General features: G+C 51.3%; 10 protein-coding genes across 10 annotated transcripts; 6 read left to right on the forward strand and 4 right to left on the reverse strand.

Annotated features, from left to right (window-relative positions):
- Positions 1 to 428: 428 nt before the first annotated feature.
- On the forward strand, positions 429 to 2,306 carry N7477_008234 (fungal specific transcription factor domain-containing protein; the record flags this gene model as incomplete). Its single annotated transcript, XM_056969897.1, has 4 exons — positions 429 to 454; positions 539 to 867; positions 920 to 1,827; positions 1,881 to 2,306. 4 exons carry the CDS (start codon positions 429 to 431, stop codon positions 2,304 to 2,306), a joined length of 1,689 nt encoding a protein of 562 aa, XP_056819929.1.
- An 873-nt stretch (positions 2,307 to 3,179) lies between these two features.
- On the forward strand, positions 3,180 to 5,207 carry N7477_008235 (sugar porter family MFS transporter; the record flags this gene model as incomplete). Its single annotated transcript, XM_056969898.1, has 8 exons — positions 3,180 to 3,573; positions 3,650 to 3,739; positions 3,796 to 4,205; positions 4,263 to 4,454; positions 4,507 to 4,604; positions 4,660 to 4,816; positions 4,868 to 4,928; positions 4,984 to 5,207. 8 exons carry the CDS (start codon positions 3,180 to 3,182, stop codon positions 5,205 to 5,207), a joined length of 1,626 nt encoding a protein of 541 aa, XP_056819930.1.
- Positions 5,208 to 5,724: 517 nt separating this feature from the next.
- Positions 5,725 to 8,002, forward strand: N7477_008236 (putative C6 transcription factor; the record flags this gene model as incomplete). Its single annotated transcript, XM_056969899.1, has 6 exons — positions 5,725 to 5,767; positions 5,868 to 6,300; positions 6,357 to 6,774; positions 6,827 to 7,438; positions 7,496 to 7,587; positions 7,639 to 8,002. 6 exons carry the CDS (start codon positions 5,725 to 5,727, stop codon positions 8,000 to 8,002), a joined length of 1,962 nt encoding a protein of 653 aa, XP_056819931.1.
- Positions 8,003 to 8,654: 652 nt separating this feature from the next.
- N7477_008237 (class I SAM-dependent methyltransferase) lies at positions 8,655 to 9,664 on the forward strand (the record flags this gene model as incomplete). Its single annotated transcript, XM_056969900.1, has 2 exons — positions 8,655 to 8,838; positions 8,913 to 9,664. The coding sequence occupies 2 exons, from the start codon at positions 8,655 to 8,657 to the stop codon at positions 9,662 to 9,664; spliced, it is 936 nt and encodes a 311-aa protein (XP_056819932.1).
- Positions 9,665 to 9,944: 280 nt separating this feature from the next.
- Positions 9,945 to 11,599, reverse strand: N7477_008238 (uncharacterized protein; the record flags this gene model as incomplete). Its single annotated transcript, XM_056969901.1, has 3 exons — positions 9,945 to 10,096; positions 10,139 to 10,880; positions 10,994 to 11,599. 3 exons carry the CDS (start codon positions 11,597 to 11,599, stop codon positions 9,945 to 9,947), a joined length of 1,500 nt encoding a protein of 499 aa, XP_056819933.1.
- Positions 11,600 to 12,215: 616 nt separating this feature from the next.
- Positions 12,216 to 13,078, reverse strand: N7477_008239 (Nicotinamide/nicotinic acid mononucleotide adenylyltransferase; the record flags this gene model as incomplete). The annotated part of the gene is made up of 3 exons (XM_056969902.1): positions 12,216 to 12,452; positions 12,501 to 12,777; positions 12,840 to 13,078. The coding sequence occupies 3 exons, from the start codon at positions 13,076 to 13,078 to the stop codon at positions 12,216 to 12,218; spliced, it is 753 nt and encodes a 250-aa protein (XP_056819934.1).
- Positions 13,079 to 14,481: 1,403 nt separating this feature from the next.
- Positions 14,482 to 20,119, forward strand: N7477_008240 (HECT-type E3 ubiquitin transferase UFD4; the record flags this gene model as incomplete). Its single annotated transcript, XM_056969903.1, has 8 exons — positions 14,482 to 14,780; positions 14,843 to 14,919; positions 14,980 to 15,614; positions 15,681 to 16,725; positions 16,809 to 16,983; positions 17,039 to 17,400; positions 17,453 to 19,867; positions 19,923 to 20,119. 8 exons carry the CDS (start codon positions 14,482 to 14,484, stop codon positions 20,117 to 20,119), a joined length of 5,205 nt encoding a protein of 1,734 aa, XP_056819935.1.
- Positions 20,120 to 20,659: 540 nt separating this feature from the next.
- On the reverse strand, positions 20,660 to 21,541 carry N7477_008241 (PaaI family thioesterase; the record flags this gene model as incomplete). Its single annotated transcript, XM_056969904.1, has 2 exons — positions 20,660 to 20,686; positions 20,747 to 21,541. 2 exons carry the CDS (start codon positions 21,539 to 21,541, stop codon positions 20,660 to 20,662), a joined length of 822 nt encoding a protein of 273 aa, XP_056819936.1.
- A 996-nt stretch (positions 21,542 to 22,537) lies between these two features.
- Positions 22,538 to 24,975, reverse strand: mak5 (ATP-dependent RNA helicase MAK5; the record flags this gene model as incomplete). The annotated part of the gene is made up of 3 exons (XM_056969905.1): positions 22,538 to 23,404; positions 23,457 to 24,680; positions 24,736 to 24,975. The coding sequence occupies 3 exons, from the start codon at positions 24,973 to 24,975 to the stop codon at positions 22,538 to 22,540; spliced, it is 2,331 nt and encodes a 776-aa protein (XP_056819937.1).
- A 187-nt stretch (positions 24,976 to 25,162) lies between these two features.
- On the forward strand, positions 25,163 to 26,443 carry N7477_008243 (tRNA methyltransferase TRM7; the record flags this gene model as incomplete). Its single annotated transcript, XM_056969906.1, has 1 exon — positions 25,163 to 26,443. One exon carries the CDS (start codon positions 25,163 to 25,165, stop codon positions 26,441 to 26,443), a length of 1,281 nt encoding a protein of 426 aa, XP_056819938.1.
- Between the last annotated feature and the right edge of the window lie 285 nt (positions 26,444 to 26,728).

Below are 26,728 nucleotides of genomic sequence, written 5' to 3' on the forward strand. Positions count from 1 at the left end.
GACGAAGTTACTATAGACCTTGCCCCGCATTGTCCCGGCTGTTCCACACACTCTTAACATCGAGTGATTCTTGTAGTGAGACTGGAGGTGTCACTCATGCAATGTGATGGTCTAATCAAGCATTGCGCGCTCCATGGGTGCGACTTTATTATCAGAGTGGGTTCAACCCCGGTTAAACGCGGAGAAATGGGAATGCGGGAGAAAGCCCCCACTTGCCCCATGTAACAAACCAAGGTATAATTGAGTAATATGATCTCAATGGTGCTTTTTAAACCGGAGATCCGGGCCCGCAAGGGCTTTCTAACTTTTTTCTCTGGTCATGGGGTTGCATGTCTCGTGGGAATGCCAACGTGCCGCGATTTACATAGCTGGGGTTTTGCTCTTCAGGGCAATCTTCAACCTTGAAATCCCCAGGTTCCAAAATTCCAATGGCCATCCATAATCGCTCTCCCAGGTACGCCCACAACTTACAATACTTGAAGTTCACTTCATTGGTGGAGGATTGACCAGGCAAAGCTGACAATTGAACACTGCACAGTTCACCGACCCCAGACAGAATATTCCTCGAAGCATGCGACATTTACTTCCGCCATTGTCATAACAAGCCGTACGGCTTTTTTAATTCGGACCTTTTCCATCACAAGGCCACGAAGAACCAAGTCCCTCTGTACCTTCGGCTAGCCCTGATCGCCACCGCGACCCGCTACTCGTCCCGATCGCAATGGAAAGAACGGAAACAGAGCACGATCGACGAGTATGCTCGCTGCGCTTGGGAGCAAATCACGACTTCTCCAGATGCACTGGGCGAACATGATGATGTGGCTGTCATTCAGGCTTTGGCGCTGCTTGCAGTGATTGATGCGACTGGTGAGAAATTCCAAGAAAGGGGTGAGATGAGTTGTGCTGATTCCTTGAGCAGCCGGTCGACGTCGAGGCGCGTGGGTGAAGATTGGAATGGCAGTGCGTATCAGTCAGGATTTGAGAATGATGCAAGAGCCCAGCTCCAGGCTCTGTGAGATGGAAAGGGAAGAACGTCGGAATCTCTTCTGGTCTTTGTATCTCCTGGACCGCTTCGTATGTTGCTCATTTCAAAGACCACCCGCTATTCAGGATTCAGATTGTCTTCTGAATTTGCCGACATATCATGGTTCAGGAAAATGGACAGATTCCATTACACTGAGCGGCTTGTTGGATGAGAAGGTTCGAAATTCGACCTTCAAACCAGGCATGTTTGGTATCAGTATCGGTCTCGCTGCCGTTCTCGGGCGAACGATCAAGTGCATGATGAACAATGAACCTAACCAAGACGTACCATGGCATCCTGTTTCAGAGTACGGCTCGATCTATACCGATCTCGAGTTTCTGAAGGAGCTCGCCGTCAAAAATGGTCCTGTTCTCGCCGAGCCCGGTCAGCCTCGGTCTCAAAATGACATGTCAGATGGGGATCGTGAGCAGATTGCACACATGGTTCTCTCGCACACCTTATACCATCTCTCCCACTGCATCCTCGGTCATCCATTCCTTCTGGGTATGAAACTGCAGTCATCGGCGCATTCCGAAATTCCCTCCGCCTGGTTGGACGAAACACGCAGCACTTGCTTAAAACATGCTGGATCCCTGGTGACAGTTCTTGTTGAAGCCAAAGCGGCCGGATACATGCCGGTACCTTCTGTTTACAGCTACTGCATTCTGGTCGCGAGTACAATTCACGCATTGCATGTCCACAGTGATGACCTCTCTACCAGCCGGAGCTCAGCAGAGTACTTAAGAACGTCACTCTATTACTTGGGTGAAATATCCGAACTATGGAGCAATGCTCAGATGATGGTAATGATCACCCTTTCCCTCTCCCCTTGGATCTCTATACTAATGACTCTCAGGCCAACGCATTAAAGGCCTTCGCTTTCCAATGTGCACGATATAGAGACATCCTTCTCCGCAACAATCCACGAGTTGAAGAACTTACCGAGACCGAAATGACAATTCTCAAATCAGTGGTGGATTATTGGACAATGATGGACCCACAGAACCCCGTCTTCGATTTGATACCATCGGATTCGGACAGCTTCTCGGAAATCTTCGAAAAAGGTCATGGCTACTTGACTCCTCCTTCTCCTGCGCTGGCCGATGGGGTGACACTCGGAGTCAGTATGCCTGATTTCATCATACATAAGGGGTATTCCGCAAATGTTGACCCTGATATTCTGGTTCGCGTTCCGCTTTCGGCGATGTCGCCTATTGCTTCTGATGATGGGAAGGAGCCGGGATGGGATTGGGAGACTGAGTTGAATGCCTTTCATGAATGATCAATCAGCACAGGACCATGTATTCAGTCACCCAATAATAGGAGCTTAGAAGACTGATTTGATTATCGGATTCCGTGTCGAAATCGTCACAGGCATCCATACCGCCAATGATCTGACACTTTCGTAGCCTGGTTAGATGGTTTAGGATTAGGTGGATGGACAATGCTATTGGCAATGGTCCATGACGTTCGGCTGCCTGATCAACTAAATCGCAAGTCTGTGACGGAATCATGTCCGTTATGAAAGCATTGAAAACCCACACGTCCATCTTCAACGCACCGCGAGTCGCGCCTGGCTTTGGCATAGGGTAATCATGTTGTCTATCCATGTAGGCAACTGGCATTGATGGTATCGATATCAGCTTTGAAATTCGCACATAAACCGTGCACCGCGCTCACGAAGATTTCGACGAGGAACAAGTTGATCTTCGAGGGATCTGTCGGCGATCTTGAATAGGAACACGTCCATTACGCGTTTCTTGATTCAATGGATTCCAGCGTAATCACGCCGTACTAACATCTATTTGAAATTCGTTAGTTGGAGAGCATGCATATCTGACTTTGTTCAAGATCAGATCGACTCTCACTTACCTTGAACAAATCAACCTTGAAAGCAAGACGCTCGGTCTGAAGATCGCGTACGAACATCATTGTCGATAGCCCAGTTGATAGGGGGTGATCGGCAAAACGGGTAATTAGACGCGGAGCTAATGCACAATCAGTTGGGGCCGCGTGCTAAATTGTTGCACGCTTACGAGTAGTCTTGCCCGACGATTCCCAAGCTTCGTACCAGAGATTCTCCTGTCGAAGCTAACCGGGGGTGGGCGGGACCCAAACGAACGATCGAGGCGTTCCGCGAGGGCGCTTTGACGCCATGGCGTACACGACGCTATGGCGAAGGCTGTCCTCTCACCAGCTCAACGTCGCCATTCAGACCTTCTCGCTGATCTGCATCTTCTTTGAGGGCTATGACCAAGGTGTCATGGGTGGCGTTAATGCCTCGCCTACATACGTCGCCCTGGTCGGCCTAGGCACACACAATGGGACGGTGACGAACGCAACGCGTGAGGGGGGCATTGTCAGTGTGTACTATTTGGGAGCCATTGTCGGCTGCTTTGTTGGTGGATGGCTTGCCGATCGAGTTGGCCGTATCAATGGCCTACTCGCTGGGTCTTTGTTTGCACTGGTGGGAGGAGCCCTGCAATCAGCCGCGCAGAATGCCAAGTTTATGATCTGCGCTAGAATAGTGACGGGCATCGGCACCGGTGGTGAGCATCCCTGCTAGCGCCTCTTTGGTCGAGGCTACCGGCCCCATTCATGACCCTCTACTGACTCGCGCTGCAGCTTTGACCGGTATCACCCCTGTTTTGGTTTCTGAGACCTCCGCTGCCAACCATCGGGGCGGCTTTCTCGGTTATGTGTTTATTGCAAATTGTAAGAACCTGATCTTGGCTTCTGACACTGGAAGCGGCGAATTTGACTGGTCACAGATCTAGGCATTGCTCTTGCATATTGGCTTGCATTTGGTCTCTCATTCGTCCACGATGGGTACTCGGGTGTACGGTGGCGGTTCCCGCTGTCTTTCCAGTGTTTCCCAGCGCTATTTTTGGTCTTTTTTATCAAGATGCTGCCAGACAGCCCTCGGTATCTAGCTTCGGTGGGTCGAAAGGAAGAAGCACGCGATCTCCTGATCCGGTTACGTAAAGATCGATCGAGTCCGGAGGAGATCGATCGGGAGTATTTAGAGATCTCGGCCTCTGCACAGGCCAAGAAACCTAGTACGCCACTCGAATTTGTAAAGATTCTATTGGGCAGAAGCGGACGACCTGGCACGAACCTGGGCCGTCGAGCATGGTTGTGCATGTGGCTCCAAATCATGGCTTCATGGACGGGTATCACGGTAAGACCAGATGCAATCTCCACCTACAAGGGAATACACTGAGTATGATCACTATAGGCTGTCACTGCTTACGCTCCGGTTCTTCTTGAGGAAGCCGGCTACAGTGAGGTAAAACAAAATGCCTTAGCAGGAGCTATAAACACCATTGGAATCCTTGGTACGATCATCAGCGCTCAGATTATAGATCGTCTCGGCCGTCGAGCTTGCTTAATGGGTGGAGCCGCTGTTTTGTTCGCGGTAAACCTGATTGTGAGTCTGCGCATCTGGCTCAACTCTTTCTCCAATGCTGATCTTTTCCTAGGCTGGTGCATTGTATGAAGTCTCGCTTTACCATGAGCTCGACAAGGCCGCTCAATATGCACCTGGCGCGATTACGATGCTATTCCTCTTCAATCTCGCGTAGGTTGCCACTCTGCTGCTGAGTTCTTGGATTTGGCTGACATCTGGCGTTTAGTTATGCAGCCACTTGGGGCACCGCCGCCTTTTTGGTGCCCACGGAGATTTTTCCGAGTGACTTGAGAGCCCAGGGCAATGGATTCGGTATCACTGGCTGGGCCATTGGTGTAGGAATGACTACTCTTGTCAACCCCATCATGTTTGGTGGCATCAGGGTCTGTGCTCCATATCGCATATATCTCACTTGGAAGCTAACACCAACTCAGAGTCGCACCTATTTCCTCTTTGCTGGGTTGAATTTGCTCTGGATTCCTATTATCTTTTTCTGTAAGCGTAATCCCAGACAAGCACTATCTGACCTGAGCTAATCCAGACCATGCAGTCTACCCTGAAACCCAAAATCGTTCCCTCGAATCCATCGACGCCCTATTCTCTACTCCCAGCCCCTTCAACTGGCGAATGGAGCAAGCTTATAAACTCCATGGGGACGTTTTAGCAACCCATGGATTCATCGAATGCAAATATCCGCAGGCCGATAACTCCGAACACTCCCCAGGTACCGAAATAGGGCCGGACAAGATGGTCACTGTCGCTGTCGCTGTCTGAATTCGAACATGTGCCTCTGCTTCATGATACACAGCGTTATCATACTACTCACTGCCTGTCCTACGAGCATGAGCAGAGCAATCATCATGTACGACTTGTATCTATTGATGACCATAGATTAATAATGACACCCAGTTGATCCATATAGAACGACTTATGAGACTTGAACCACCCCATTACGTGCCGAAAACCCGCGATCGCCGATTCGCGGAGATCAATGAGACGCTGCTGACTCAGCCACGCGGGCTTCAACTTTACTTTCCTGGCTTTTGACACCTTCATGATACGGGAGAATCGCTGATCGAGCATTGATTGACTCGCTCTCAAAGCTGTGTGCATGATTTTCGCGTTCCTCCGTTTTCCCATTCAACCACAGTGCGCGCCGAACACCAGCCAGATCCGCGGCCCCCACGGCCCCCCCATTGCAACATTTCCCTGACCCCGGACCGCAATTTGTGGCGCCGGCTAAGAGTCGATTTTCGAAACAGCGACCCGTGTTGATATGAATGTTGAATGAATGTCGCAAAAACCACGAAAGCTCCAGCGCGTCTCCAAGGCCTGTAAGCAGCTTCCCCGGCGTGAGCCGTGAACCCTGCTCCACTTTGCATTTCGGCGGATCCTCGGATGTGAGACGGTAAAACTGACCGCATTGCCGTTTAGGCGACTTCTGCAATAGGCGTAGTATCAAATGCAGTGCGAGCGAAGATGCGCTAGGTCGCTGTCAAAATTGCGTCGACTTTGACGTCGCATGCACATTTGATCGCCCGGCTAAACGACGCGGTGTCAAGGCTGGCACGAAAGTCGCTGCCAGGAATGGGCCAATTGCGAAGCCGGTGATAGACTCGCCGACGGCTCGGACTCCCGTTGAAAGGGGACCAGGTTCTTCTGCTTCCAGGAGCTCTATGCATCCCGAGTCGTCTTCTCTGCCGTTTGTGACAGGGGATCCTTGGATCTCTTTTAACCAAGGCTGGTCAACGGCAGAAGGCTACGATGATGATGGTGCATTGCGCAATTCTTGGAAAGCGTTTGCTATTGCCAGTGACCAGCAGATCAGGAATCTTGTTCAGGTCTATTTTGAGATCGTCTATCCAATGTAGGGATTCGACCTATTCCACTCACTTGACACATCTACTGACCATGTGAGTTTAGCTTTCCCCTCTTCCACAAACCATCCTTCATAGAAAGCATCAATAACCGGGAGCACCTTCACAATCAAGGCCTTTTTGCCTCGACCATGGCAGTTTGCTCCTTGGTATCAGGCCGTGCACGCGATGGCGCACTATACTCTACTCGGTGGTGCCGAGAGGAACTTCTGGAGCCTCCTTCAGAGGCTTTTTATGCCGCAGCCAAAGATTCATTACCTAGAGATCTTGCGGCTGCAAAGGGAATGAATTTTATGCGTGCATGTGCCATTCTTGCAATCGCCAGCATTCAGAACGGCCAGATCAAGAATATGCAGAAATACTCTGGCATGTACCACACTCTAACAACCATGGAGGGGCTCCATGATGAAAAGCTCTGGCCAAAGGGCATCAGTCCTATCGAGGTTGAGGAGAGGCGGAGATTGGTAGGTTCCCAATCCTTCCACTAAGAATTGTGCCCGGCTGACTGAGTCAAAGTTTTGGTCAATTTACACCCTTGACATCTACTCAACCATCGTATGGGGAGGTGTGATCCGCTATCGGGAGGCAAATTCCCTTGTGCGTTATCCTACGGAGGTCGACGACCACTACATCACCGCGCAAGGCTATACCATGCAACCAGTATCACCCGGATCGAGCTCAATCAGCGAGAGCCCCGCCTCCGTCGTGTCGAGACAATCTTTGTGCTGGATGCAAGGATGGAATTTCACAACGGACCTTTACCGCATATTGGAGCATGTGGTCGATGGCACAAGGCGGAGATCCTCCCCGACCAACGGAACACAAGAAGTTTGGTCACTATTTAGCCCAGCTTCCATGTCGGAGCCTGCGGTTATGGAGCGTGTCCTGAGTATGTACTCTGCGCTACCATCTCAATTTCGCGAAACGCCGCCAACGACTGGTGACATGGCGAAAGATCTTTTTGGGTTCCAGTCTGCCAATATCCAGGCCACTCTACAACTACTGAGAATGGTGCTTTTGTCCGCCGGGGAAGTTGGAGTTGACAGGAAATGTGACGTCGCTGGCGAGTTGCTCAGTGTATTCTCAAATGTGCCAGTGGAGTATTTGAAAGCCATTAGTTCACCATTGGTAAGTTTTCGAGCTTTCTTCTCCCTTTATTTCTAACCTAACTCTTCCAAAACCCAGCTTCACCATCTGGGTGGAATTGGATACATCCTCGGCTCGGTCATGGAAGGCAGTCTATCAGACGCATCATACCTTCGCATCCGAACATTACTGTAAGTTCTTAAGCATCAAAGACAAGCCCTCATACTCACGATGACCGCCAGCCTCGAAATGGCCGACCTTCTCCACCGTCTTGAATGCGGCCTCCACCGCGCATCAGGCGCAAGTGAACGCCTTCGATCCCAAGTCGATCGAATCGACGGCTACATGCGCACATCACGACTTCTGAACTTTACGACAGCCCCACCTCCTCCCAATGGCCATGCTATGCACGTGCATGTCAAGCCTGAGCCTCTTTACCCACCACCTACGTACGCTCACAGTGCCCCGGCACCGACCGTCGGCACGACAGCGGGAATGCATGACCAGATGCTGCAGTTCCAGTTACCGCCGGAGCTACTGAGTGACTGGCCGTGGCCACTCGATAATTCCAATTCTGAGGGCTTTCTACCATTAGCGTTTGAATGAAAGATCATGGGCAGTGTGTCAACATTTTGGGACCGTTCTCAGCCTTATTTCATTGGGGGTTTAAAAAGATGGTCTTTCTAATTGGTGATTTTCGAGAACTATTTCTCTCTAGATCTAATGATTCCATATAATGTATCGCTGCTCAATGTTACGAATCTTATTTTGAAAAACGGGTGGAACCATGCATTAGCCTGAGCAAACGTCTACTCCTTCACTGACCTTTGATAGGACCCATCCATATCACACAGAACAGAGAGCTCATACTCTACATACGAGGACGAATCTATCTGGTAAGCGACATCCGCATATCCATCTTGTCCAAAATAGCCTCACATTCACGTCTCCTGTCTTTTCGAAACACAGAGCTCATGGCTGAAGTGAACTTCCGCACCCCAATCTGTATGTCTAGAGACAAAAATCATCTCACCAGCCGCCGCAAATGATCTTCAATTCAGATCCGTGAGATTTGCCGATGTAAGAATTATGCAGTTGAACTTGAAGTCGGTTGTAGGGACCGGATAGCTCGTAGACTACCCGACCTGATTGGGTCCGAACCAGATCTGGAGTGGGTCTTCGCGGCATCTTGCGAGGTCGAAAAGTTCCCCCATTCCATCTCCAACTCCGACTTGCATTCAACTCTCAATTCCTCAATATGTCGTCCCGTCCCGCCTGGCGTGCGCTGCACCACAGTGCTAAGCGCCGTGCCTTCCAGCCCGCTACTCCCTACCGCTGCTTCTCCTGCACTCGCCAAACTCAGAACCAGTCCAAGTCCGAGCAGGACCGCATGACACACTTCGGCTTCACCAATGTGCCTGAATCCGAGAAGGAGTCGCGAGGTAAGACCCTCATTCACCCAAAACTACTTTTCTACAAACAGATTGGAACCGCAGACTAACGGATATTCCCCCAGTCGGCGCCGTCTTCAGCTCCGTCGCATCCTCCTACGACAGGATGAACGACCTCATGTCCCTCGGAATCCACCGTCTGTGGAAAGACCACTTTGTGCGCTCCCTCAACCCGGGCACCCCTCTCCCTGCCGGCCCGCACCGCAAAGGATGGAACATCCTCGACATTGCCGGCGGGACCGGCGACATCGCATTCCGCATGCTCGACCACGCGACCAACATCAACCACGACGTCGAAACCCGCGTGACAATCTCCGACATCAATGCTGACATGTTGGCCGAGGGCCGCAAGCGCTCAGTCGATACTCCCTACTACAACACGCCGCGACTTGACTTCGTCGAGGCCAACGCCGAGCATATGCCTCATATCCCGGATGCGTCGGTGGATCTGTATACTGTTGTGTTTGGTATTCGCAATTTCACGGATAAGCAGGCTGCGCTGAACGAGGCGTACCGTGTGCTGAAGCCCGGTGGTGTTTTTGCCTGCATGGAGTTCAGCAAGGTGGATAACCCTGTCTTTGATGCCATTTACAAGCAGTGGAATTTCGGTGCGATTCCCATGATTGGTCAGCTTGTTGCTGGGGATCGGGAAAGTTATCAGTATCTGGTTGAGAGTATTGAGCGGTTCCCGAGTCAGGAGGAGTTCCGGGCTATGATTCAGAAGGCTGGGTTTATGATCCCTGGAAAGGGATATGAGAACTTGACTGGCGGCATTGCTGCTATTCACAAGGGTATCAAGCCTATTGTGAAGGTTTAAAGTCCCAATGTTGAGAAGTGCGTGTCTGGGCCCAGAGGATTGGAAAAGGAGCAGAGGGCCAATGTATAATAGCATTTTACATCGTTTGTATTATCTAAAATTGTTAGAAGGCATTGCAGCTTATATATGAGAAATACAGTGCCTCTGTGGAGGAGAGTATTTATGTGCAGATCGTGAAGCAACAAGTACAAGTAATTCCGAAAAATAAATCCAGGGTAAAGCAGGCGTAACATCATTAACCATGCACGAGAGAATGTAGATGGTATGCAATAGGATTATTTCACCCCATTAAATCTTCCACCTCCATTACACCAATGCAACTGTCAGGGTCTGCAGGGTCCTTCAAAAAGGCAATGACCGATACCAAGTCGACCCTGGTTCGGGATGTGGACACAAGACGCCGCAACTCAGCGAGCGAGATAGAGTGAGGGACTGGTAGCCAATTAAATTTATTGACAGATAAGCAGCCGGTACCTTTTGCTACTGCATCAGAAACTCGCATGTCCACATCAGCATGTTTCGAGAGCAGAGAGCGTATTCGGCGTGGAGGAACAATCTCGGATGGGGATAAGAATACCCATGACTTGGCATTAGGGTGCTGAATCGCTGTGAGAAGGAGATCGAGTAATCGCAAGTCGCTACAGTTTTGTGATGGAGATGTCGAGGCAATGGGAATCTGATCAAGAGGAACAAGCATGTCCATTGGGACCCGCCGTTGCTCCGGAGGTGGTTGCAATGTGAAGGGAGGAATTGATGAGTTGTCATTGAGATCTTCCCATGGCAGAGAAATGGACGAGGAGGGTGAGTCAGATGTTGTGGAAACACCACTTGATGGTGTAGTGGATGGTGTCCCTGCAGCTGCGGCACCGATGGCACCACCAGGATGATGGCTTTTGAATACATCGGCGGGGCCTTTTCCTGGCGCCGTGTGTAGCATCCGCGCTGTAGCGATGGCTAGAGCGTCACCTAGGCATAGCGCGACAGTTGTGGATGAGGTCGGGGCACTAACACCCAGCGAGGCTTCCTCTTCTTCGTGAATAGGAGCTGGGAGTAGTACTCCCACCCCGGAAGGAGCACGGCAGGACAGTAAAGGGCACGCCTCAGGTTGCATGTGCGATGTCAGAGCGATAATCGGGACGGAAACAGGAATATACGGAAGCAGGGTGAGAAGCTCAGGAGAGCGACCAGAGAACGAGATGAGGAGCATAGTGTCATTCTGCACAATTCTTATTAGGATCTGAACGACCAAAATCCGCTTGGGGAAAATGCCTTGGCTATATCTGCAGATTGCGATATAGACCATATGGGCTGCAGGGAATGCAAACTCACCGGTCTCACCAATCCCAAATCTCCATGCAAAGCTTCAGTCGGATGCAGGAACGCACTGTAGATACCCAGACTATTCATAGTCGCCTCAATCTTGCGACCGATCTTCCCACTCTTTCCCACGCCGCAGATCACCAACTTGCCTGCGTCGCGCACACTGCGCGCAATCAACTCCACCGCTCGAGCAAGGTCCTGCTGCGCCCGCGCATCTGTCTGGTAGAGACGTTCAAGATGCGCGAGGGCAGCGCGCTCGGTGGACATCACATGAATGGCAGTGACAACTGAGGACACGTCTGTCATCGTGCAAGGCGGGGGAATCGAAGGATCGGGAGGCGTAAGAGGCCATGCAGGCACCAGGACGGGATTGGAATCCATGGAGGGCAAAGAGATGGAGTCAATGGCATCATGAAGCATGACGGCTGGGGGGGATCTGTGCAATATAACGAGATCCTCCCAGGTGTCACTTTGAGATCGGAAATTGTGGAGGGCCAAGATCAAATTCAGTCGATAACGTGAGATTACAGGCGGCATCGGGGCGATCGGACCGGAGAACTTGGTGGCTATGGGGTTTCCAGGGTGAAGAGCTTCCAGGCTTAGGATGACAAACATTGTATTCCGGTATCACGAATCATTTCCGATCTCAATTTCCCAGATGGTGCCATCGCATTCGCCGATGGTGAATCATCGCGATGGGAGAGGGGCCGATCTGTGCCGTATCGGGTTAAACCGACACTCTGGGGATGCGCGTCGGAGATACACAGTATCTCCTCCTCGACGTTCCAGGGTCGAAAACAACGGTCTAGAAAGATCTATTCGCCCGCATTTATTGGATATATCACGGTCTGAACAGCATTATGTACATGCATTGGTCCAGAGCCAAGGTCGCAGAACACGACCAGTGCTGGCTATAGCTAAGATAGGAAAAAGCAGATTGGATTCAGAAATCCAGCCGGATGCAGAATCACTCCATAAACTCCAAAATATCATAAATCATCGCTTTCTCGTACATATACCGTGGCTTGGCTACCATGCATAATCACGCTGTGGGCTGTGATGCAAATGAGAAGTGGTAGTCTGCAAAGGGCCTCCCGGGGGGGGAAGCAGCGGAAGAAACACCCATGGCGAGGCAGGACGAGGGCAAAGGGGGTATCGTACCAGGGTCATGCTCCCTCGTGGGTTCTTGATGATTGCAGAAGCAGTACTTATTCTAAGCCCGAGTCACAAATCACCCTGACGCTGAAGCGCCGTCATCTTCATAAAGATGGTGCTGCTCGATATAGTGAATCACTGGCACAGGGATCAGATAGCGCACACTCATCTCACGCCGGAGGAAAAGTCGAATCTTAGTGCTGCTGACGTCGTTTTGGATGAGTTGTTGAATGACGTGGATGTTATCCTTCCAAGGCTGCAGGCTGGCCAAAGCCTCATCAATATCGGTACCACTACGCTCCACAATGAAAGACTGCGTCGATTAGCAAGCTATAATCGATTCCAGGGGTTATGCGGGAACATACGCCGTATTTGCCGAGAATGTGGTCCAAATCCTTCTGACTCCAGACCCCGGGGTGGACATGGTATGGATCAGATCCGCGCCCGCAAGAAGCGCAATGCGAACCGGCTTCCGTGTTCCATCTCCGGCCTCGACGCCGCCACGAACGGTGTTAATTTCATAGTCAAAGTGGTCCAGGACGAGCGCAGTCGGCTGATAATTCTTCTGTGTAGGCTCCCACGTATCCACCATCAGCCAGTCGGAGGTTTGGTCCACTGCTAATTGACACATTGCGACACTATTGATGTGATAATTAGCATCCTGCAATCGACGGAGAACGCAGAACGAAGAAAACCCTACCGGTGGTCTGCGCTGGCCAAACCGGCCTTGCGATAGGCATCCGACACCGGAGACAGATAGCCTCCGAGGAGTTCGAACTCAGTGCTGAATCTGACGTAGTCGGCGGCCATCTCAAACATGCGCAGATGGAGATAGGTGATCGGAGAGAAGGAACCACACGCGACCAGCAGAAGCGGCGTCTTCTCCGGGTCGGTCATCTTTCGCTTGAGGCGATGTTCGGGGAAGACGTATTCGTCCATCAGGTCTAGGAGGAACTTGGACGGGGGCTTGATGAACGTCGTCACTTTGCCCTCCAACCATTTCTATCGCCATTTCGAGGGCGAAGGGTGATGATATCGATGAAGGCGGGAGAGTGCGGGAAAGACGCTTTAGGACGGAGCAACCGGCGGGAGGGGGCCGACTTGGGGAAGTGGGGGAAGTGAAGAAAAAGTTGTCGCCCCTTGGGAGGCGATTAATATAGGGAGGCGGAACGAAAGTCGGACTGTCAATGTGAAGTGGGATAACTTCCTAGTCAAGATAGAATCTTTCTACTATGTTGCGGGCTGCTGAATAAGAGTCCGGTGAGTCAAACCAGGTTCGTCGGCGCCGTTCCGGTGCGATATCCGCCCCCTCATTTCGTGATGGGGGCTCTCTCCGAGTCTAGCTCTATGATGCCTATTTTGATATACATACCAGGGTATATTGATTCACTTCATTTAAATCTCTTTGATTCGGGGTGACTACTCTATTTTCTGAGCTTTAATCACTGGGTTTTACCTCAATACTAGTTTGTTGATCAGCCAGACACCATCGTCATACCTAGTGGTCATTTCATCGTACAAACATAAAAAGATTGAAGAGTTGCTAGGCTAGAAATACCAAGCACTTTCTGACAAGTCTCAGGCCCTGATCCGTGCCCAACAGGCGAGATGGCAATTTGGGTTCTGGGTCTGGGGTGTTGGACTGTCTTATATCATCAAATGTTGCACTTCCGCCCTCCGACTCAAGTCGTCACAAACCATCCACGTCAATCCTCCTTCCTACCTCCACCCATCAACCTAATCCACCCACAACATTCACTTTCCTCGACCGTATTAATATAGCCTTTGACGGCCCTCCGGACAGCTTGCCGGATTCCCACATTCCCTGACCTGTTCACGCCCGACTTCAGCCCTGGACCAGGTGTTGCGGATGGCGGGTTGAAACAGTGTCCTCGTCTTCCTACCTCCAAGATCCCGATCCCGGTAACTTATGGCCAGGCAAAGGCCCTCCACCAGCCGACAGGACCCTCTCGAGGATTATTCCATCGCCCCAGCAGGAGCTGCCACCTCCTCTGCTCTGAGGTACTTGCCCGTTTCTTCAACGCCCAACCTCCATACCCCGTGCACCGTATGGTGACTCCGCCCAGCTCGCTACGAGTCCACTTGCAAGACCGTTGTGGAAGACCCTGAATCCCCCCTCTTCCTTCATCGTTTGTTCGATCGGGTCCCATCTGGCTACTACGGGGTGTGGGGGAACCCGTGTCTCCACGTTACCCCCGGCGTTTGCCTGCATGATTCCTTAGCTTTGTCGGATCAGCCCTCTCATCTTTCACGATCGTCTACCCTCAAACCCTCATTCACGCACACTCTACAATCCCCCCATCAAAGCCAATTAATTTCTGATGTTATCCAGAACCACTCGCTCCTCCGCGAGACTTGCCACAGACCCGCCTCCCGTCGTTGACGCCGGCTCCCCTTCACACCCGGCCGCTGGTTCGGCTGCTTCCCGGAAACGAAAAGCCTCATCACGCCGGGATCGACAATCGGACGCCCCGAATCAGCCGACCGCCTCATCTCCTCCCCGGAGATCGAAAAGACAGCGCACCTCCGCGCCTCACGCCGCTCCGCCCGCTGGCCCAACCGCTTCCCTCACCGCTCCTCGACGAGCTGCTCGGGGTCATAACGCCATGTCACAACCGGGGTGAGTATTCGAAGGAGATTTTCTTCATCTTTGGAAGACTGACGTGAAGCTTTACTACATAGACCGTCTTCTCGACCCTCGGAGGAATCGAAGTCAACGACATCTCCGCCGCCTTCGAGACGGCGATCTAGCCGGAATGGTGAGCTTTATCCAGAAGTCAATTTAAATTTCTTAAAATGCTGATGATGGATCCCTTCAGATCGACTTGCAGCAACGCAATCACCCCCTCCTCGTCGCCAGAAGAAGCGTACCACGAAGACAAATGCCGATGTATTCATGCGAGATGCGGAGGAGGAGCTAGAAGATGAAGATGTCAAGGCAGAAGAAGAGGGGTCCCCTACAGGTGATAGCAACGATGATACCAACCCGTCAGCCTTTGACGAGGAAGACTTGGACCCGTTCCATAGCAGTCTTTTTGGAGGCCGAGGCCCCATGGCACTCCAAAGTACACTCCGTGCACTCAGTGGTATGATGTCGGGCATGTCCTCGCGACTCCGCGATATTCTCAGTAATCTTCGAGCAAAGGATGACCCTTCGCTCCAGTTGATTGCTCTCCAAGAGCTATCAGACCTTCTGCTTGTCTCGAATGAGGACAATCTCTCTGGCCAATTCTCTCCTGACCCGTATGTCAAGGAATTGGTCGCCTTGATGCAGCCGAACCAATTTGGTGAAGAGAACCCGGAAATAATGCTGCTCGCATGTCGCTCCTTGGCTAATTTGATGGAGGCCCTTCGTGGCTCCGTGGCCAACGTTGTGTACGGCGGTGCGGTTCCAATTTTGTGCCAAAAGCTTTTGGATATTCAGTTCATTGATCTTGCGGAACAAGCCCTAAGCGTATGTTCTGCTTTTGCCCCACTGGCTGTTCATTTTCATGTATAGTGTGCTGACAACTTTTTACAGACCTTGGCAAAAATCTCCGTGGACTTCCCAGCTTCCATCGTACGCGAAGGTGGCTTGACAGCATGCTTAACGTACCTCGATTTCTTCCCCACGAGTACGCAACGCACAGCTGTAACAACCGCTGCCAATTGTTGCCGCAATCTGCCCCATGATTCGTTCCCAGTCGTGCGGGACGTCATGCCCACTCTTCTCAATGTCCTTTCCAGTAATGACCCTAAGGTAGTGGAGCAAGGGTGTCTTTGCGTCTCTCGTATTGTGGAGAGCTTCAAGTATCGCCCTGAGAATCTGGAGGCGCTCATTGAGCCCGCCATGCTCAGGGCCGTTCTTCGTCTGCTCTTGCCGGGCACAACCAATCTCATCGGACCACACATCCACACCCAGTTCCTTCGAGTGCTGGCGATAGTATCCAAGGCCAGTCCTCGACTGTCGATTGAGTTGCTCAAGATGGATGTTGTGGACACCCTCTACCACATTTTGACTGGCATCTCGCCGCCGGAGGACACAGATAGCACGGCTGTGAAGATGGACAGCGTCTTGGTCATGCAGGCTTTGATTCACCGGCCCCGTGAGCAGGTTTTCGAGACTCTCAATGTCATCTGCGAGCTTCTTCCTGGGGTGCCAAGCCGTGAGGCCTCCCGAACGGACAGTATGCTGAGCTCATATTTTGATAACAGCATGTCAATTGGCTTGAAGGCTTCGTCCAAGTCCAAGGAGGGTACTGAAGAAAGACATGCCTTGCTGGAAAATTGTCGTCCTGAACTCAAGCGTTTCGCAATGATCTTGTTCCCAACTTTGACGGATGCATATTCGAGCACGGTCAACCTGAGCGTTCGCCAAAAGGTCTTGATTGCTCAACTGAAGATGTTGCACATACTCGAGCCGACTCTGATTGAGGCTGCCCTGCAAACAGTTCCTTATGCATCCTTCCTTGCTGCCATTCTTTCGCAGAAGGATCACCCTTCGCTTGTATCCCTCGCGTTGAGATGCTCTGAACTGCTATTTCAGCGTCTTGAGAATGTGTACCAACAGCAGTTTCACCGCGAAGGTGTGATCTCTGAAATTATCAAGTTATCAGAGGCCCCCCCCTATCCGCAGACAAAGACGGCTCAGCAGATCCACAAATAACAGGCAATGCTTCTACTGAGAATGCTCGTGATGAAGCCAGAAACGAAACACAAAAAGAAGACAAGGGCGCCGAAGACGAGGATGAGGATGGCGATGACTATGACGGTCAAGACGACGAAGTTGATGAAGAGAATGAAGACGACTCGGATTCGGATAATTCCCTCCTTGACGGTCGGCTGTCAGTCGCCAAAATGGAGAATGCTCTTAACGACATGGTGATTCGAGATGCCCAGGCTTTTTCTCAAGATCTACGAAGCAGGCCAAGGTGCCGCTGTGCGTACCGAAGCTATTCGGATCTTGGAAGAGCTTAAATCCCTTGCTGGTAGAATTCGGGATTGTTACTCTACCCCTTCTGCCGGTGACGGTCTTTCGCTTTTCAAGGACCTGGTGTCCTATTTTGACGGAGACGCGCTCAAGAGCATCACTAGCTCAGAATTGCTCAACTCCGGCATTATCCAGGTGCTTTTAGACGTGTTAGGCGATCTCAACTCTCCGAATATTCGTCAAGCCCGTGCTGCCTTCCTCCAAGCCTTCATGGGTACAACAATCTCAGAAAAGGCACAAAGCCAGAGCACTGCTACCACCCCCCTTCAGCGTTATCATTCGGAAGCTGCAAGATTTGCTCAGCCGGACTGAGCATTTCGAAGTTCTCACCGTTAGTCACAATTCGTTGGAGAACACCCGCACCAACGCCTCGTATATGCTTGGGAAGCAACTCCGACTGAAGCTAGTCGCTGAAGAAGGAACTGAGGTTCCTCGAGCTTACCGAAACATCATGGTCTCAATCCATGCCATTGCCACATTCAAGGCGCTTGATGACTTCCTCCAGCCGCGAATCGCCATGTCTGAGCGCCCTCGTCAGGCTCGCGATAGGGATACAATTCTTTCGCAAATAGCGAACGCGGCTCGTCTGCGCGATCAGCTAACCTCGGGTGGCCCACCCCGCCCCCCTGCTGGATTCCATGGTCGTTTGACTGGCGCCGGCGGCAATGGAAATGACTCTCCCGATGACGAGCAGCCCTCGCACCACACCCGATCTAATCCCTTGTTAGACCATGAAGATGCGCATGACGACGAGCCCCTAGAATGCGCTGACGAAAGACAACTCAGCGACGAAGAAGGTGAAGATGTCGATGAAGATGAGGATGAGGAACTGAACGCTATTGTGGATGATCTCGATGATGACCTCGACGATGAGCCTGTTCATGACCCTACCGCTGTGAATTTGGAAGTTGGTTCCTCAGGCAAAGTCACGGCGCGCAAGGAAGACGGCACCCGCGTCGGCACGCCATCTCAATCCACGCCAGCATCCAAGCCCTCCTCGTCCGCCCCAAGCACCACATCCAATCCAGCCCACAGTTCTCTCGCCACTGCGGGACGCCCCTTCTCTTCGTATGCCGCTGCGATGGCTTCGATACCTCAGGACTGGCATATTGAGTTCCACGTGGATGGCAAGCCAGTCCCTGCTGACACTACAGTCTACCGTGCAGTGTATCACAACCGTGAGCACATAGACGAGGTCAGCGCTAAGAATGTCTGGTCTGCCGTCCATACAGTCACGTTTAAGCGTGTCCCTGGTCCCCCGCCTCCAGAGCCATCAACTCTTATCAATGCTGGAGAAGATGTTTCTTCCAAGGAAGTCAGTATGGAAATGCCCAGCAGCCTCAACAAGGATTCCACGACAGCTTCCATTCTCCGTTTGCTTCGCGTCATGCATGAAATGAACGCAACGATCGATGATATCTTGACTGATGCTCGTGATACTGCCAACATTACTCCCGAGCCTTTGGCTCAATTTATCAACACAAAGCTCACCGCCAAGGTGAATCGTCAACTTGAAGAGCCATTGATCGTGGCAAGTATGTGTCTGCCTACCTGGAGCGAAGATCTGGCTCGCTTGTTCTCCTTCCTCTTCCCCTTTGAGACAAGACACCTGTTTCTGCAGTCGACCGCATTTGGCTATTCTCGCGCCATGATGAGATGGCACAACTCGCAGAGCACAGAGGACAGCCGCCGTGATATGCGCCGGGATGACCGGCCGTTCCTAAGCCGACTCCAGAGACAGAAAGTGCGCATCTCGCGTGCTCGCATCCTGGATTCTGCCATGAAAGTCATGGAGCTTTATGGGTCTTCTCCGAGTGTCCTGGAAGTTGAATATTTCGAGGAAGTTGGAACGGGTCTGGGGCCTACCCTTGAATTCTATTCGACTGTCTCACGCGAATTCTCGAAGAAGAAACTCAAGATCTGGAGGGAGACGGATGGCACATCCTCAGTCGCAGAATATGCATTTGGCAAGCGCGGCCTGTTCCCAGCCCCCATGAGTGAGGAGCAAGCATCTTCAGAGGCTGGCAAGAAGCAGCTGAATCTTTTCAAAATCCTTGGAAAGTTTGTGGCTCGCTCCATGCTCGACTCAAGAATCATTGATATCTCATTTAATCCAGCCTTCTTCCGCATCGCCGATACGTTGTCTTCCGTGGCTCCCTCCTTGGGCACTGTGAAAGCAGTGGACGAAGACCTCGCGAAGTCTCTTGTCATGCTCAAGCGATTCGTCAAGGCCAAGCAAAGCATTGAGGAAGACAAGACCATCTCGGCCCACGAAAAGTCGCGCGCGATTCAGAACATCATCGTGGACGGCGCTCGCGTAGAAGACCTAAGCCTGGACTTCACGTTGCCTGGATACCCAGCGATCGAACTGATTCCTGATGGGGCCAATGTTCCACTCACTATTGACAACGTTGATCAATATATCGAGCGAGTCATCGAGACGACTCTAGGCAGCGGCGTTCGCCGTCAAGTCGATGCTTTCAGAACCGGTTTCTCACAGGTCTTCCCTTACTCTGCCCTTCGCGCCTTCACACCCAATGAACTAGTTATGCTCTTCGGACAGGCCGAGGAAGACTGGTCTATCGAGACTCTCACCGACTCGATCAAGGCCGATCATGGATTCAACATGGACAGCAAGAGCGTCCGAAACTTGCTCCAAACCATGAGTGAGCTAGACAACCAGCAAAGACGAGACTTCCTTCAGTTCGTCACAGGTAGCCCGAAACTTCCAATAGGTGGTAAGTCATTCTTTGCTGTGTCCATTTTTATTGTAGTTGCTGATGTGTACCTCAGGCTTCAAAAGCCTCACTCCGATCTTCACAGTTGTGTGCCGCCCCAGCGAACCTCCCTACACACCGGACGACTATCTCCCTAGTGTCATGACTTGCGTGAACTACCTCAAGCTGCCCGACTATAGCAGCCTCGAATTCCTGAAGGAAAGACTCTCAGTCGCCATCAAGGAAGGACAAGGGGCCTTCCACCTGTCATAGACACCGGAGCAGTTTCTTTCTGCCCATTCTTTCCCTCTACTTGCCTGACACGGCATGCCATCCGCTCGGTGGTTGACGACATTGGTACTATTCGAATGGATGAGCCTTGCCTGCTAATTTATTTCATCCCTGTCATTGAGACGGGACCTCATTAACGATGCTATGATGTGACTCGTGACTTGCTGCCTTGAGTCGATGCCCCTTCTCAAGCTTTTTCGGTCAGGCTTTTCTTTCTTTACATTTTCATGCCATCTGGGCTGAGAGGCGTCAAGGTGCATTATTTTCGCCTCTCACGATACTGATATTAGATAGCAATGAATTGCCTTTCCTTCGTGGTTTTAATTGTCCTGCAGCGGGTGTAGTCACTTGTCCTAGACTTTGACCATTACAAGATAGAATGTAGAACGTTGCAACTTGAGATTTGCTGTAGAAAAATGTCTAATCTAAGTGTATCCAGTCTTAAATCCTCTATCCATACGTCTATCATCTAAAAAATTAGTCTATTGGTAGATATTCAAAGAAAAAACACCAAGGAGCAAATTAAGTCTTGTAAATGGAAACCATGGACTGCAGTAACACGTTAGTCAAGTTCAACAGTCCCCCCCAAGCTTCGAAAGGTTGACTCACATCCGCAAACTTAGGCTCAACGAACAGCGCCTTGGCCTCCGAAACCATGACAACTCCCTCTCCATCCTCCCTCAACAACTTGTCGTCCTGATGGATGGTGCTTCCATCAACCGCCAACGGCAAATAACTCATTCTCCCCTCCACCCAAGCCTTGCGTCCCTCAACCTTGACCGTCTCAGCCCTAAGCACGTAAATCCTATCCGGCAGCGCGGGTTTCCGGAAATCCACGGTTAAATTGGCAGTCATGCCAAGTCCACTAGGAAACGCAGCCGACACACATCTAGCAAAGACCTCGTCGAAAAGCACAGACAAAAGACCACCATGCACAAATCCCGGATGGCCGCACAGATCACGACCGATATGGAAGACTGAAATGACTTTGCTAGTCCGCGAATTTCCCGTTTCGGACTTCTGAGACGAAATCCATGTATAAGGCGCAATAGACAATTTTCCAGGCCCGGCCAGACTTCCACCGACGAAATGGTGCTGTCGAATCGCAGGCGGGATGGCGAGATGAGGCCGGGACTCTTTGTAGGATTTGTGTGATTCGCGAAGCCTTTGGACGAGAGGAATCTGAGAGATCACTGTATCGAGGTTCGATTCATGCGTCGATGCAGGCGCTGGTGCGTGTGCTCGGGATTTGAGTGCTTCGACGGGGACCTGTGTCTGGCTTTGTGGAAGCGCCTGTTCATGAACCACGGCCGATCGCGATGGACCGTGTTGATGAAGATGTGCAATTGAGCCAACGGGCGAGAAGCTCTTCGCGAGCGATGTCGCTGGGCGCGAAAGCCGCATGGTCCGAGACAGAGACATTTGCAGTTTTCAAGATGTATACAGAGGACTTCTTCGGTTTCGAAGACGGCCGTGTCAGTATAAATGGTACAATGCCGATGTCGCCCAACTGACTGTGAACCTCCGACGACCTAGCGCAAAAGAAAATCTCCTAGCGGGATCTATGAGAATGAAACTGAGTAATTGATTGCTCTTCTCCCGGAATGCAGGCGAGACTTCCACTTGTTTTGAATACGCTAAGCCTAATTAGCATTAGCCCCTTGAAACTCAGTTTTAGCCGATTAAATACCCTTTTTTTCCCGTTCTCTACGCCCTTTTGAGTATTGAATTCGTAAATCTTAATACTAGTTTATGCTAATATATTATAGAGATAGCTCTATAATAAGGAATCATCTAGGATCTATAGTCTCTTGGCTAAGGCCGTACGTGTAGAGAACGGACTACATTCTTCCGATAGGCCATTCGAGGTATTTCTAGTGTCTGTGGGACCACAGATCTCGGATCTGTCTACCATGTAATGATGGTACTGCTGAGAAGTGTATGGGCTGAAAAAAGGGGGCGTTGTAAGTGTTCTGATACATGGAAAACTGGACCCCTATAGTGTCTGCACGGGCTCGTCGCAATTGATACGAGCTCTCGGAATACTTGGCGATCAGGGCCTTCCTTTCATCCGGTTCTCAAATTTTTTTCCGTCGGGCGTCATAGTGGGGCTGCAAAAGCCGGCATTCGGCGGGTCTTTCGGCAGTCGCCCGAGCCGGAGATCGGCATGCCGAATGATTAGATGCGGTCTGGATCTATAGATGGTACTTTTGGTGGCTTGGACTGCAGGGATTCCGATGGAAGTGTCTTATGTAGCTTGAGTGATGGTTGCTTGCGCTGGTACTATTGACTGGAATCTATAATTTTGACTAGGACTATACAGATGGCAATAGATTCATAAGACCATGACAAAGACACTCCGGGAGTGACCAGAGTGAATCAAAAAGTATTATCGCCTTCTTAGAAGCCCAAGGGGTCGAGATTACCCAAGAAGGCGTTGTTACCCTCGCCACGAAGCAGAGCCTCGATATCGATTCTTCCGGCAGTGAGATACTTCTCGCTGACACCAATGTTCACCCGCTCGGCAAGTTGGCTTTTCAGCTCGGCGCGTAGACCGGCGAGCTCACCTTTGGTGATCTCGCTATTCTGCCTGTCTCGCCTTTGTCGACCACCACCGCGGCCACGGCCCTTGCCCTCAGACTCATCGAAATTGTCGCTATCGTACTCAACACCAAGATCCTCAGCCGCAGCACGGAGCCAGTTGTCCTCTGATGAGACCTTCTCCTTGGCGATGTTGGCATCGGTGATCTTCTGAGCAAGATTGATACGTGTACGGACACGGGAAATGACCCGACGGTCGATCTCAAGAGACTCGAGAGGTAGTCTCTTTTGTGGACCATCGTCCTTGTTTCGCTTGGCGTGGATCTTGGCGGCTAGACGGGCGACACTGACGACCTCATCGGGGGAACAAATAATGACACTCTTGCCCGAAGCACCGGCACGGGCAGTACGACCGGATCGGTGAACGTAGGCGTCTGCGGCGCGAGGCGCATGGTAGTGGATGACGAAATCGATTCCCTTGATATCAAGACCACGGGCTGCAACATCCGTGGCAACTAGGATCGAGCTCGGGTCCGCGACAGGTGATGAGAAGCGCTCGACTGAGCGGAGTCGGGCCTTCTGAGCCATAGAGGAGTGGAGACCAAGTGCCGGGAGTTGGAGGGTTTGTAGCAGCTGTGTAATGCGCCGCACGGCGGCAATTGAGTTGGTGAAGACAAGAGTGCGGTGCTTCGGGTGATACAGAAGCAGCGAGTAGAGATAGAGATCCTGTGGGGTTGTTATTAGGATCGACTTCGAAAATCGCTGATGGGTATCTTACCTTTTCCATAGCAGGACATTCCACAATCCCCTCCTTGAGGCCCTCGGCCATTTGCTTTCCTTGGTTGACATCGATAAACCTGGGCTTCTCCTCTCTAAAGTTGAGCTTCTTGAGAAGATACTCCATAGACTGCTTCTGGTCCATCATATCCCCTCCTGACCATCGTCCCTTGCCTGCGAGCTTCGTCTGCAACTCACGGTTAAAGGTAGCCGAGAAAACGAGCGTTTGCCGGACATTGGGCTCTTCTTTTTCCTTCTCCGCCTCCTCGTCCATATCAGGGAAATCGCCCTGCTCTTTTCGATCCAAAGCACCAAGAATCTCTTCAACCTCTTTGAAGTGACCCTCGCTAAGCAGCCGATCGGCTTCATCAATGACGAGGAAACGGATGCCTTGCATCTTACGAATCAATCCTGTTCCAGTGCTCAAAATCTCCCACACACGGCCGGGTGTGCCAACGACGATATCGGCATTAGCGAGTTGCCTTTGCTGCTTCTGAATGGATAGACCACCGGTCAAAAGGGCAATGCGCGCGTCGGTGTTTGGTGAGTTCGCAACTAATTCTCCAATGTGCTTTGATAATTGAACAGCCAACTCTCTGGTTGGGGACAAAATAAGAGCCAATGGGGGTCTCTTGGACTTCTCGCCTTGGTCGATCGTCTTTTCGTGCTTGTCCAGGTAGTGTTCGAGAATAGGAATGGAAAAAGCCAGTGTTTTACCGGAACCAGTCGAGGCCTTCCCAATCACGTCATGGCCCTCCATGATAACAGGAATAGAGGCTTTCTGGATGGCAGACGGCATAGAGAACTTCATTTTGGATAGACCGGTCAAGATCTCAGGCGACAGATTGAGCTTGTCCCATTCGGATACATCGACGCCGTCATCCTCCTCGGCCTGCTCCAGAAGTGTCGCGAAGGAGAGACTGGATTTCAGATTAGGATCTTGTGCGGGTTCGGCCTCTTTTACCTTGGTCTCTTGAGCCTTTTGTTCTTTCTTTTCCTTCTTCTTGGCGTCTCTTTTCTCCTTGAGCTTCTTTTTCTTGTCGTCCTGTTTGGTACTTTTCTTCAAAACACCGACTGGCTGTTCCTTGTCGGTGGCGGGTGTAGGCGTCTCCTCGATTTTGTCGGTCTCATCAACCTCTGTATCGCTGATCCCACCCCATTCTTCACCATCATCGTCCTCGGAAGGTGGCTTCACAATTGAATTCTTCGGTTTGCCAGCCTTGGCCTAAATGCAAGTCAGTAAATTGCCATGTATCGGAGAGGAAGAATATGGTTCTTACCTTGAAAAGCACCTGTCCATGTCCATTTGATCGAATGACATCGACACCGTCAATTTCCTCCAGGCCGAAGAAACCAGTTGCGTCCTCCATGCGATCAGGCATAGCAACTTCCTTCCAGTTTAAGTCCTCCAGGCCAACAACGCCCTCGTCGTCCGAGGTCGTGGCAACCTTGGCGCCCTTCTTGCGCTTCTTGGACTCATCGGCCAAAGCCTTTGTGTCGCGTCCACGTTTCTGACCCATTTTGACTCGTTCCGAGGTATCAAGTGGGCGTGTTTGGCTAGCACAGAAAAAAAGCTGCTCGGGGAAGTCGCAAAGAAAAAAGGCGGCAGAAAAAGTCCGCCCGCAAATCTTATCAATTCGCTCCCCACGTTGAACAATCCCGCGATTGAAAATCCTCCGAACAACATTTTGGGGGCCTCAATTCGACATGGGAAAGTCTTCCAAGGACAAACGCGATGCATACTACCGGCTCGCGAAAGAACAGAATTGGCGAGCTCGGTCCGCCTTCAAATTGATTCAGATCGACGAACAATTCGATCTCTTCGAGCATGAGAATCCCGAAAAAGTCACAAGAGTCGTGGACCTGTGCGCTGCGCCTGGAAGCTGGAGTCAAGTACTTAGTCGCGTCCTGATCAAGGGCGAGAGTTTCGGCCGACGGACCTGGATCGACAAAAAGCAACGAGACAAACAGGCCCTGCAGGACGGCGAGACTCCCAGCGAAGCTCCCACTCAAATCGGAGAAAGCCACCCAGACGCAGAACTAAAGCCACGCGAGAATGTCAAAATCGTTTCAATTGACTTACAACCCATGGCCCCGCTCGAAGGCATAACCACCCTCAAAGCCGATATCACACACCCTTCCACCATTCCTCTTCTTTTGCGCGCATTGGATCCGGAGGCCTACGAACCGTCAACATCAGATTCTACATCACAACCTCCCGCCGAGCTCCGACAATCACATCCCGTCGATCTCGTCATTTCAGATGGTGCTCCGGATGTAACAGGTCTGCACGATCTGGACATCTATATCCAGTCGCAATTACTCTTTGCGGCGCTTAACCTCGCCATGGGCGTTCTCCGCCCTGGCGGCAAGTTCGTGGCCAAAATATTCCGCGGCCGTGATGTTGATCTTCTCTATGCACAGTTGCGCACTGTTTTCGAGCGCGTCAGTGTTGCTAAACCCCGAAGCAGCCGTGCTAGCAGTCTAGAGGCTTTCATTGTCTGCGAGGGATTCATTCCTCCGACAAGGGAGGAAGGATTAGTAGGCATGGCGGCTTTGAAGAATCCTCTATTCGGAGGTGCTGCGGTCCCGAAACCTGTTTCAGAGGATGGAAATGTAGGTGTTGAAGTACAGGACGAGTTGGATGAAGACTCCCGCGCCAGAGCAGCAGTGACGCGGACCACCAACGCGATTGGAACCCACACTACGGAAATTCGACATATTCAACCCGTCCCGAGTGGTCAACCACCGGCGCCGAAGCTTGCCAACAAGTTCGCGGAAGAGAACCGGTGGATCCCTTCGTTCATCGCTTGTGGTGATCTCTCTTCGTGGGACTCTGATGCTTCTTATACTCTTCCTCCGGGCCATGTTAGTCTTGATCCGGTGCAACCACCTACTGCCCCGCCGTATCGGAGGGCTCTGGAATTGCGGAAGGAGAAGGGAGGTGCATATGGAAAGACCAAGCTTGTCCCATTGACTAAGGCTTGATTGGCGTACCATTCATTACCTTGATGTATAGACGACACGATTATGAAATATGGTATGGCGTTTGCGTTGAGACTATGAGATGAGAGTCTGGTTCTGAAATAAATACCCAGCCATTATATGTTCAGTATGACCATGACGAACGTATCTAAAAATTCAAAGTGACTGCGAGAAGTGAGTATTCCTGAGAAATTAATATTCTTGTAATATTTGAACAAATCTCCAATGTATTCTGAAGTCTATGAAGCAGGCTGTGCAACGGGCGGAGTCAAAATGGTCTAAAAGCTG

The sequence above is a fragment of the Penicillium maclennaniae genome (genome assembly GCF_028827695.1).
Source record: "Penicillium maclennaniae strain IBT 15551 chromosome Unknown utg000007l:1.0-4884863.0:1.0-4888362.0, whole genome shotgun sequence".
NCBI lineage: Eukaryota > Fungi > Ascomycota > Eurotiomycetes > Eurotiales > Aspergillaceae > Penicillium > Penicillium maclennaniae.